The 12,129-nt window shown below is 41.3% G+C and overlaps 1 protein-coding gene across 4 annotated transcripts in view; it reads left to right on the forward strand.

Annotated features, from left to right (window-relative positions):
* The window catches only part of gria1a (glutamate receptor, ionotropic, AMPA 1a), a 67,337-nt gene that overhangs the window by 17,101 nt on the left and 38,107 nt on the right, over positions 1-12,129 (forward strand). For all 4 annotated transcript variants that reach the window (XM_052057691.1, XM_052057670.1, XM_052057680.1 and 1 more), the window contains exons 3-4: positions 2,215-2,454; positions 11,297-11,481. In XM_052057691.1, the coding sequence (XP_051913651.1) occupies positions 2,215-2,454; positions 11,297-11,481 (425 nt within the window). The remainder of the gene's footprint in view (positions 1-2,214; positions 2,455-11,296; positions 11,482-12,129) is intronic.

The following is a 12,129-nucleotide window of genomic DNA, read 5'->3' on the forward strand; positions in this document are numbered from 1 at the left end:
AAAAGTTCCTAATGCTGTGAAAGTACCCCAAATGCACCATGTTACATGAATAGCAACCGTGTCGCATATGTGATTCTGCCGTTATAGTTATAGTCCAGGTAATAGGCTAACAGGCTGTGTTAGTAATGGCGCAATGTAGAAAAAGTCAAATAGGCAGAACATTGAGGCTGGCGCAAAAATTGGGTCTAGCATAGGGAATGTAATGTATAGTGGTAGAATATGCATTTATAAGCCAGAACATGTGCAGGCCATGAAGAAAAGAGTCAGTGTGGCGAGGTGCAAAATGTCTATTTCAGGGCTTGCTTTAAGTAGAGTGAGTCACCAGGCTTTTGGAGCACTCGAGGCTGTGTGAGTGTGTGTGTGTGTGTGTGTGTGTACACATGTATTTTTATGTGTGCATCCCCTCACCCCTCCCCTTCACTCTCTTGTCTTCGTCATAGGCAAGAACACACATTTGCCTGCCTGGAGGGTGCAGGTCTGTGACAGGTTAGGCGTTTTGGACACAGGCCATCGTCACTGACTTTTCCCCGGCTTCTGGTGGTGAGCTGGCCTTGGTGCAGGGGACCGGCAGGAATATCAATCTGTTCTCGTAAATACTGAGATAAGGACCACCAATTGCCACAAGAGAAGTTGCCTAGACCGAAACCTGCCCGTGTGATTGTCGTGTGCTACTAATGATGGGACTGCAAACATAAATGAGCTATTTTGGGGATTTTAGGGTGTGAATGAATTCAGTTTGACAGTCAGAAAATGAGCAAAAGAGAGGTGGAGAAAGTGAGGGATGAAAGAAAATGATAGATGGAAGCCGCCTACTGCTGCCAGTGAAATGTCAGTGGAACCCCGGGGATACATTGATTAACCTCTCCACACCTAATCTGCCTTCAGCTCCTGCAGCTTTCACTGATGGTAAACAGACAGGCTGGTGGAAAACAAATGGACAGGTTTCTGGTACGACGTGCGCTGCCCAAATTGAAGCACCTGGGTTGGATGAATAGAAATATATTTCATTTCAATAGTTTTTGTTGTGATAAAAAGTCCCGCCATGTGCTGTGAACAAGGTCTGCCTTTTTTATTGCATGAAGACCCAACCATTTGTCTCCTACAATCAGTGGACTCAACTAATACAAGCGTGAATTGTCAGAAAGGATTTAGCAGCTTACACGGTACGGATCCTCAACAATAAGGAGTGTTTTCTTCCTTGGCTGATGCATCACACATCCCCAAAGTTTTTCAGAAGGTTTTCTGTTTGTGTCTGTATGTGTACTCCTAACTGTAGCTGCCCTATTGTCGACTCTTATAATTTCAAAATGATTGCAGGAAAAAGTGTCATTAAATCAACTAAGCTCCAAAGCTTATGCTTGCTTAAAAACTGCCTAGAACATGTAAACCTGTCTTTGTGTGTGTGTGTGTGTGTGTGTGTGTGTGTGTGTGTGTGTGTGTGTGTGTGTGTGTGTGTGTGTGCAATGTACCATATTTTACGCACTAAGGCGCACCTAAAATCACTTTCCTCAAAAGTGCGCCTTGTAATCCAATGCGCTTTATGTATGGATCAATATTCTGATTTCTTGGATGCAGCATTTTAACTGTTCTGTAAAGCACTTTGTTACAGCTGTAGCGTTTGTGAAAGCTCTATATAAATAAAGATGTATTGTATTGTATTCGCTTGAGCATAGCCCCATCTAGTGGATGCATAATCCAACCGCAGCCACTATTGTAGCTTCTATTCTATGATCCGTAAAGTGCAGTGTGGCCTCTTTAAGAAAACAGTTTTAAAATAGACCATTCATTGAAGGTGCGCCTTATACTCCGAAGAGCCTTATAGTGTGGAAAATACGGTAATTTTATCACAACAGTTGCAAGAGGTGACTGGTCATGCAGTATATGTTAATGAAGTTAAGGTTAAGTCACACTTTGTCACACTTTAAGTACACTTTCAGCATACGAAAGCCACACATACTCTCAAGCAAGCACGTGTGTTGGACTTGCATGCACTTCTTCGCTGGTTAGGCCGTCAGACTCAAAAATGTATATCTATATTCCTTTGCCAACAATAATACTGTACATATCAGTACTGTAGATTGTACACCTATATTTTGATTGTGTAGTTTTGCTCACAAGAACGAGTTATTAGCATTTTAAAAACATTGAATTTTGTTCTTCCAAAATTAATTCACAAGTGGGTTTTTTTTTTTGTCTTTTTCCCCCCTCCCGCAGTCTGCTCCCAGTTCTCCAAAGGTGTGTACGCCATCATCGGCTTGTACGACAGAAAGACGGTCAACATGCTCATGTCCTTCTGCGGCGCCCTGCACGTCTGCTTTGTTACGCCGTCCTTCCCGATTGAGACGGCCAACCAATTTGTCATCCAGCTGAGGCCTGAGTTGCAGGACGCTCTTGTAGGTGTGATCGAATACTATGGATGGAACAAGTTTGTCTACATGTACAGTTCAGACGCCGGTATGTACCTGCCTATCTATCTATCTATCTATCTATCTATCTATCTATCTATCTATCTATCTATCTATCTATCTATCTATCTATCTATCTATCTATCTATCTATCTATCTATCTATCTATCTATCTATCTATCTATCTATCTATCTATCTATCTATCTATCTATCTATCTATCTATCTATCTATCTATCTATCTATCTATCTATCTATCTATCTATCCATTCCTCCTGCCCTCCCTCTCGCACTATCTACTGTATCTGATGCTCATGACATGATGGTTTGAATTTGAACTTGCTGCAGTATTGTTTTCTTTGTTGGTAATATCATCTGACAAAGGTTAAATACATTGCCATACATTTTGACTGTCTGATATAATACTGTGTGTCAACATGAATGATGCTTAAACATCACATTTAGTAATTCTTCAAGACATTTTGTGTAAAATGGAAGACGTTGTAGACCGTAGTATTTCTACAGGTTCTTTGTCCTGATCTCCGCCAATTACCTCAACCAACAGGAGGTGTTTCATCCTGTTTTGTGGAATGCGGAGGTTGCGCTTCACCCATACAGTAATTATAAGAGGATGTGTACCTCTGTAATTGGCTGGCAAACAGACCTGAAGCCCTAAATCCCCACCAACTCCCCACATTTGTTACCCAAAGTCAGCTGGGATCGTCTCCAGCTCATCTCCAATCAAATAGAAGACATGTAGAAAAAGTAGAAAAAGGAAGGCTGGATCATGAAGGTGTGGTGGTGTATTGCTAAACGTTATGGAAAATAGTTCAACTTGATTGCTACTCAATTGAATTCAACAATCACAGAGCTCATTTCATATGCATCTACATTAGTGATGGGAATTCCGGCTCCTTTTAGAGAGCTGGCTCTTTTGGCTCGGCTCCCGAAAAGGTGCCGGCTCTTTCGGCTCCCAAGTGGCTCCTTAGTTTTTTTGTTGCTTAAATTAATTTAATACCTAAAATAGCGTAATATTATGTGTAAAATGAAAATATAATGCAAAAAATAGACATTATATCAAATATTTATTATTTATATGGCTTTATTTATATTCTTCTGAACATACTCAACATGGAGTGCTACGAAAATAAAAACAAAGTACAAAGAACCATCTCAAAACAAGGTCGTCAAAAAGTTCCAATCTCTGAATGTGTATATTTATAAGCTTTTAACTATTTACAGTAAAACAACATAAGTACGCTTTGAATACCACGCAACAAATTATAAATTAAAATTTGTAAAACAAAAAGAAAAAAAGGAGCATCCAGGTTAAGGTTTTAGCTTGTCTTTAGCAAAGATTTGCACGAAGAAAAACCAAGTGCCTCAGCTTTGAGGGGTTGATCCTCTTTCTCCTCTCTGTTAATATTTGCCCTGTTTTGGAGAAGATTCTCTCTGAGGGGACAGATGTTGCGACAACACACAGCCAACACAAAATGGATGAAAATCCCTTGCAATCATTTTACCCAGTTCCTCATCAATTGTGTTCTGTTTTGCTGGTTTTATAGCTTTTTGCATAAAGTGGCTCATAGAGCTCTGGGTTGTACATCGAGGCAGTTGTGACATTGCAGCAGCAGCAACAGTTGCAGACACACTAGCACCTTCATTAATAGCTGGTTCCCTTGCTTGTCTTTTCTCTTCAAATTGTACTGATGGGTGGATATTTCTGATGTGCCTGTGCAGGTTATTTGTGGAGCCTGATCTATGGGATATTTTAACCTTGCACAATCTACACGCTGCCTTTGAACTATCAATTAAATTGAAATGAGTCCATATTTCACTGCGTTTCCTATCCATTTTCTCACCTTTCCTCTTCCACCGTGTTGTTTTTTTTCACTAACTAGCTCTCTCGTCTCCTCGTCTGTCTTGTTCGCGTGCTGCTCAGTGTGCTGTTGTGTGTGTCTCTTTTCTAGCCCCTCCCCCTTCTCTGCAGCGTGTGTGTGTGTGTGTGTGTGTGTGTGTAACCCTCCCCTTTCGGCTCCCAATGAGGAGCCGGCTCCCAATGAGGTGGATGCCGGCTCCCATCTTTCACTTCAAAGAGCCGGATCTCGGAGCCGGCTCGTTCGCGAACGACACATCACTAATCTACATGTCTAATTATGGTGCTCAGCAGGGTATTTCTTGGACACCTTACAGACAGGGGCCACATCGGTCATCGTAGCCTGCTTGGACTTCACATTGTCACGGTGACAACGATGTGGTGTATGAATGAGGAACTGTCAGGCCATTCCATACACTGTAATTGTCTTTATAATTGGATAGAGCAATGAAAAGAGAAAGGCACCAGCACTGCCTGGCAGAAAAATCACACAATACAACCAAAGATTCCGCTTTTCATTGTGCTCATCTCAGCAGAAATTTCCGTTGCTCAGAAATATACAGACAAAACAAAAGAAGTCATCCTCATGTTTGCTTATCTTCGTCCCTGGAATACCATCAGCTCCATCCTTCGCCTGTGGTGAGGTCGTCCCCGAGGTGATTTGGTGCATGGCCACAAATGGTGGCCTGTTGTGTGGTCAAGGGATTCATGCACATTACATGTACACATGCGCACTGTATAGAACATTGTGGTGACATATTGCGACTCGTTTTCACAAACAGTTCCCAGGGGTATCCCAAGAATCAAGAATTATATTACACTTCACACTGTCTCTTTAATGCAAGTGAGTGATTAGACACTGCGTCCTATTCACTGCTTGGCCAGTGGCAAATATGGATGTGATGACAATGATGACCGAGGGCAGAGCTAAGGGGTTGAATGAAGCAAGCAAATGGCTTCGCGGAAGTGGAGCCCAGCATGTGGAAATTAACTTGTAAAAGACAAGAAAAGCATTTTCGCTGAGGGAGTCAGCACTTTGTCACCAGCCTTCACAAGCCACTAAATAACTCGACTAACGGTTGACACATACAGTATGTGGCACATCTCCGTTGACCCAACTATGTAAAACAGTTAAAAAGATGATTTTACATGATGCGTTCTGTACCCTTTGAAGCGTTAAACCACAGGTGCCAAAGTCAAGGCCTCGGGGCCAGATCTGGCCCGCTACATAATTTTATGTGGCCCGCGAAAGCAAATCAAACATGTCAAGTTCTATGATGCTTGCTAAAGTCAGAACCAATATTTTAAATTGTCATATGTAATCCACAATAATTCTACAGTAATGACCAACAATAATTCAATAGTCATTATCCTTGACTGATTTTAAAGCTAGTTATTCATTCATTTGTTATGCGCTGTGTTTGTAATATGTGGCGGGGATTAAACGTGTATATGGTTTCCCAAAATTCATCACGGCCCTCCAAGGGAAACCGTGAGTACAATGATGGCCCGCCACAAAAATGAGTTTGACACCCCTGCTTTAAAAGATGTGTTTTAGGATATGACGCTGCTAAGCTTACTGATGGGCAGTGACAGGGAGGATTTCATCCTCTTCCTTTGCCCTCTGATGCCCTTTTCGTCATGCATGTCCTAAAGATTTTTGTAATGTGCCGTGATCCTGTCATCCTCAACTCAGTGTGTGTTCACGTTTGTGTGCTGTATGATTACCAAGTCACCCCCGTGTGATTGAGTGGTAGAATTGAGTCAGAAGTCGTCTGTTGCCTGGATACAGCACTGCAGTCATCTTAATCTGCAAGGTTATTTTAAGACTTTAGGATAATATATTTCTCAATTGAAATGCGTTTGGCGTCTGCATGGTTGTATTTTGTCACATCTAATATGAGGTTTTACATTAAATAGACCTATGTGGCTCTTGTAAATGTTTCTCTTTTGTGCTTAAAAAGTCTCTTTTTTTATATAAATACTGTTGACTTGACTTGACTTGACTTGACTGTCTTGAAGAAAGAATATCCAAGTGTACTGTTAGCGTTAAAGGGTGCCAATTTTCAAATACTTCACTTTCTCGTCTTCTCGCCTTGCAGCAGCATCTGAAAAAGTACAAGAACGTATTGTTTTCTTTCACAAAAGCGAAGGTTAGGGAAAACATTTGAGAGACAATATTAAACCATCATAAAAAGAAAATATCAATGAAACCTTCAGGTTTATTTTCTCTATTCTCAATTGCCTGGTGCCCAAAGGTGCATGTGGGAGCTAGATTCCATCAAGATATTATTCTCATTTAGGATGCCTTGAAAGGACTGTTTTACTTTTGCTTGTCCTACAAAGCTCATTGTCAACCTCTTTCTGAATCATTGTGGCACGTTCATCTATAATAGGATGCTCACACTAGTGACTGTGACACAAAATGTAAGACAGGGGGAAATACAATTAAAATAATATTTAAAAAACCACTCATGGACTGTAATACACTAAATCCTCATTCATGTAAATAAAAATGTTTTGTTGTTATGCGGCGAAAAAGCAGGCTGGAAAAAAATTAAAAATCAGTTCAGCCAGGACCCAGGAAGGAGATTTTCCTATTTTGTTTTTTCAATCGGACACAGCTACCAAGGTTTCGCATGCACATGCATCAATCAATGCTCTACAAGCCAGCTGGCCACAATGACTTCCTCAATCCCTTTTTAAAGGAGTACACCTGAGCTGCAATCCAATCAGGTCAGAGCTGCAATTGGCCATCCACAGGTGGTTGCAATTCCTACTCCTTGAAATAATCAGTTTACTCCAAAACTCATGAAGCATCACACAATGACATCACGCAGCAACAGATGGAGAGAAATGTGCACCTTTCTCCCCATCCAAAATCCATAAAAAATCATCGTTATTATGGTTCATCTGGCTGTCTGAGATTTGTATTTTCATTTTCGATTTGATTTGACATGACAAATGTCCGTGCTGATATAACAACTGAAAAGATATATTTGAAAAAAAGGTCAGGAACCAGTGCGCCCGATATCCTCACAAATACGGCCAACTGTACCTTCCACAAAAATGTCGTGCAGTGCAACCAACTGAAAAAGTTACTAGTACCAGTGCTACCAGTACAAAGGTTAGTCCGCAGTCCTGATTATATTGTACATGGCATATGTATGTGTCGCCCTGGGGGTTTGTGAAGGCACTCTTAAAAAGCAGTATCTATGCAAAAATCTATCTTTTCATGGTCTGAACTGCTTTATCCTCAGGAGGGACGCAGGCGTCCCTCCAGAGGATCAGTTGTCATCGGGCAGTAGATTATGTGAAATGGCTTATTTTGAGCCGCGTATTACGTATTGTAACTTTAACACTATTCTGACAGTTTGATTCGAATTTAAATCACTCGCCTGTACTCCTTGGCACTGAACTTTCACTGCGACTTGAGAGGGCAAAATCTTCATCGTCTGGATGCTGTGACTTCTCCCATAAGACTTGATTACAGCAAGAGCATCCTTTGTCACCTTTGCATACATCAGTTTCAGCATTGAATGATAACTTAGTCAAAGCTCCCTATTAGGTTTCTCTCTGGGTGTGCAAAGCCCCCCCACTAAAATGCATCGCTTCTCGTCTACGCCCTCCACTTCCTGGCTGTCTTATTTATTTACTCATATTGTGGTTATTTATGGAGGTCGAACATCATCCATCCTTTTGTTAGTTAATGACTTGCCGTCAAATAGCCAGCATAGAATGCCTGGAGAGCAGTTGGGCGCATTCAAATAGGGCCGAGGCGTCATTTTCCAGACGCTGTGACTGTGCTTATCATTTGTCTTTCGTATAGAGTGTTGTTGTTGTTGTTGTTTTGTTATGATTGACATTTTAACATTTGTTAAAAATTTGGCAAATGCCTTAACGATCATGACTAAGTGTGAACACCGTCTGAGGCTCCAAAAAAATATTCCTATATTTCAAAATTTCATATGGTCGGTCAAACCTCATTACAAAGTACCTTGAGGGACATTTCGAATATGTACCTTATAATGGAAGTTCTTTGTAACTATTGCCAATAAAATGACCGCCAACTCCAATGTATAATATAATATTAAAAATTATATATGTAAAAACATGAACATGTTATACAATATAAGCATTTCAATTACAAATAGATGTATGAAGTACCGGTATGAAGAAAAAAGTATTTTATTAGACATGAAACAAACAAGTATCTCGTTGCCACTTCATATCGGAAAACATTCGGTCAGCAAGCAAATAAAAAACGCCTTCCCCAGTTCAGGATGTGTCACCCCCCCCCCTCCCCCCAGCATCCGTTTACGATCATCTTTCAATCCGTTGGCCTCAAACTCTGCCGTGATTTTGTCATTATGGATGATTGTCGAAATTGTCGACTTTGTTAATTCATAGTCTCGGTTTAGTTTCGGCTGAGAGACTCCATTTCAAAAGTGAGAGACAATTTCAGCCTTCACAGACAGCAAGATTTGCAACTGTTTCCCAGTCATCCATGTGCTCCAAGCCTCCGGAAGTCAGTTACGTTGTTAAACAACGGAGGGGAATCTCACGCTGTATATTTTGTTCATAAGCAAGGTTGCGCCAGCAATAGGCTTTTCACGGTTCATTGCCGTTTCACTACATTGTGGGACAACTCTGATCATTACAATGAAGTTTATATTATAAAGGTGTTTGTTGCAAGCAAAATCTGCAAATGCAAAATGAATAACGTAAAATCGGGACTTAGAAATGTGAAGGTTTTAGGGGTGGAAATGCTGTAAACGGGGTCCGTTGAAAAGAGGTTCGACTGTAAATATTATTATTATTTATTTTTTGGGGGTAACAGCTGAAAGTCTTGACTGAAATAATTACATTTCCCCCCATGGAATGTTGTGGCTCCCAATTTGAGTTGGTGCCTTCCAAGAGAAAAGGAGTAAAGAGAAAATATAAATGTGTGTGTTTTCTCATCCACTTTTTTCTTCCTGTTTTCCCTTATTAGTTGCTCTCGCACTCACTCCATGGCTCTCCTGTGTCCAGGCAACAGTGGACTGTGGCAGTGTCACTTGTAATTGTGACTCGGAGGATGTAAACCGGGTTGTGACGGTGTCTTTGGCTGTGATGCATGGGCTGCGCGTTTGTTGATGTAGAAGTGGTCATTATTTAGGCCAGCACACTTGGAAGTGTCAGTGTGCTGAATGGACTCCACCACTCATTACACTTTATCACTGAACCTACAGGGGAAGTTCTGAGGGATGGGCTCGGTTCCTTGCCCTTGTTTCTGTCCTATAATGTTAAGGTGGTTGGGGAAAGCCTCAAAAACGTGTGATACAATATTTTGTTGATAATACGGCTTTACAATAATGATGCAATGTTCAATATATCAAAGCAAAAAGAAATGAAATTACAGTAACCACAATAATTTTGTGCGGCAATATAAGAATACCCACTTAATTCATCACAGTGGGTCCTATTTTCGTTCCCGGCACAAGTCGAGTCCAAAGCGCAGTCTAACTGGGTGAGGCATTCTTTCGTTTGGTATTGGTATTTTCCTAGAATTTGTGATGGTAGAATTGGTAGCATTTAGGCCTTTGTGCGCCGCTCTGGGATGGAAGTAGACCTTTCCTGGCCAGTGCCGTGGGGGATTTGCATCAAAATCAGGGTGGTCGTAGCGCAAAGCGGAGTACGCCGTGTTTGACATCGTGGAAACAAAATAAAACACAGGTGTCAAACTCAAGGCACTGGGGCCAGATCTGGCCCGGCACGTCAATTTATGTGGCTCCTGAAAGTAGCTCAAACATGTCAACTTCCATGATCCTTTCTAAAATGTCTACCAAATTTTTAAATTCTCATATGTAATAAATAAGAGATATATTCTAAGCATTTTCTTAGTACCAAACCCCTCACGATAGTAACTTATACAGTAGTTAAATCAACAGCTATTCTTGACTTTTTTTTAATGGTTTCAGTCATAACGGCCCTCAAATTGAAACGGTAACTAAAATGTGTTGCATGCCAAAAATGAGTTTTTGGCATGAAATAAAACATCCAACCTGGGGATAGTACCCGGGCCATCGGCTTGCTGTATTATATTACGAGCACAATGAATTGTACAACCGAGGCTTGCGTATATTTTTATATTTGGAGTGAGGACAGCCCTTTCCCGAAGTATACGTCCCACTAGAATACCCATTCAACATGCACATTAATCTATTATTGATCAACCGATCAAAGTGCACCGCACCTAATAAAGTTGCGTCGACCGGGGAATTTAGTGGATAACGTCTACTACATAGAGAAGAATGGCAAGATTCACTATTAAATAAACCATTCAGTCATTCAGTGCGCACATTCTTGTGTATCAATACTGTATAGTTCACTGATTCACTGGCTCTTTTCAAGTTATTTTCAAGATCCTCCTCTTTGTTTTCAAATCTCTGAATAATCTCGCGCCACCTTACCTCTCTGAGCTCATCCGCCCCTACACACCTGCCCGGCGCCTCAGGTCTGTGGACCAGACATTATTAGAAGTACCAAGAACTAAACTGAGGCTCAGAGGGGATCGAGCCTTTTCTGTTGCCGGTCCCTCTCTCTGGAATGACCTCCCACTGAACATTCGGTAAGCCTCCTCGCTGCCCATCTTCAAAGCCCTCCTCAAAACTCACTTGTATTCTTTGGCATTCGACTCAGCATGACTTAGATTTGTTCTTGATTTTACTGTTTGGTGCTTTCTACCGCCTTTATTACCGATTTGTCTTACTGTTTATTGTGCATGTTGAATTGCTCCATGTCCAGCACTTTGTTTGCAGCGATGGCTGTTTGAAAGTGCTCTAGAAATACTGTTGACTTGACTTGACTATAGTGACAAATGTTAGCGATAATCAGTCCCACACCTCCTTTCCAGATGCTCTATGTCTGTGCAACAAAATGCATCATCTCAAAGGCCATTCTGATTCATAACAGTCTTCTTCCAAATTAGTCCCTTTTTTTGTGTGTGTGTGAATGCTTTCTCCACCTCTGTCCAGGGCTCTCCGTGCTCCAGAAGGTTTTGGACACAGCAGCAGAGAGGAACTGGCTCGTGACTTCGGTCAATGTGGAGACCATGACGGAGGCATCGTTCTTGAAAGTGTTCCAAGATTTGGACAAGACAAAGGAGGGGCAGATTATCATCGATTGTGAGACAGAGAGGCTCACTGGCATCCTTAAAAAGGTAAACAGCTTTTCTCCCTAATGTAATTACACTCCATTGTGCTTTAATGATCTTAAAATCTCAAAGAAAAATAAAGTCCATCTGTTTGGTTGTTTTCCCCCTTGGGCACATGAGATTTATTTTGGGCAATTAGCTTCTTCAAAGGAGTTAGGAAGAAGTGGATTTGTATACTCGGCTTTGCGTGGTTTAACAAGATGAAGAGATGCGGCGATGCAGAACGGAAAAGAATGTGCAGGTAGTGAGATCAGTTGTTGGTCTGCTGTTCTGTGCAGGCTCCAAGCATCAAGGACAAAAATGATCAACAACACAGCTTATGCATTTAGAGTCAGTATTCTCCCATGACAGGATGAACTCTCAGAGCAGCGCTGCTCAAACAAAAATGATCCAGGAATCACAACCGACAGTCAAATAGAAAGACTTTCACAGCTCACTGGTCCCTTCAAAAGTCAAAACAGTTTGTGTTATCATCACCAACACTTGGCAAGTCTTGTCCTGCAAAGTCTCTTCAACTTACCAGCTCAGTGTAACTTTTTTAAAGACAGTTTGAACATGTTTTTTGCTACAACAACGCATGAATCACTTGCATCCATATCCATATCCGCACCCACACATAGTGTAGAGACTATTTTAGTTGGGCGTGAATGTTAT

Source organism: Hippocampus zosterae, chromosome 1, assembly GCF_025434085.1.
Source record: "Hippocampus zosterae strain Florida chromosome 1, ASM2543408v3, whole genome shotgun sequence".
NCBI classification, from domain to species: Eukaryota; Metazoa; Chordata; class Actinopteri; order Syngnathiformes; family Syngnathidae; genus Hippocampus; species Hippocampus zosterae.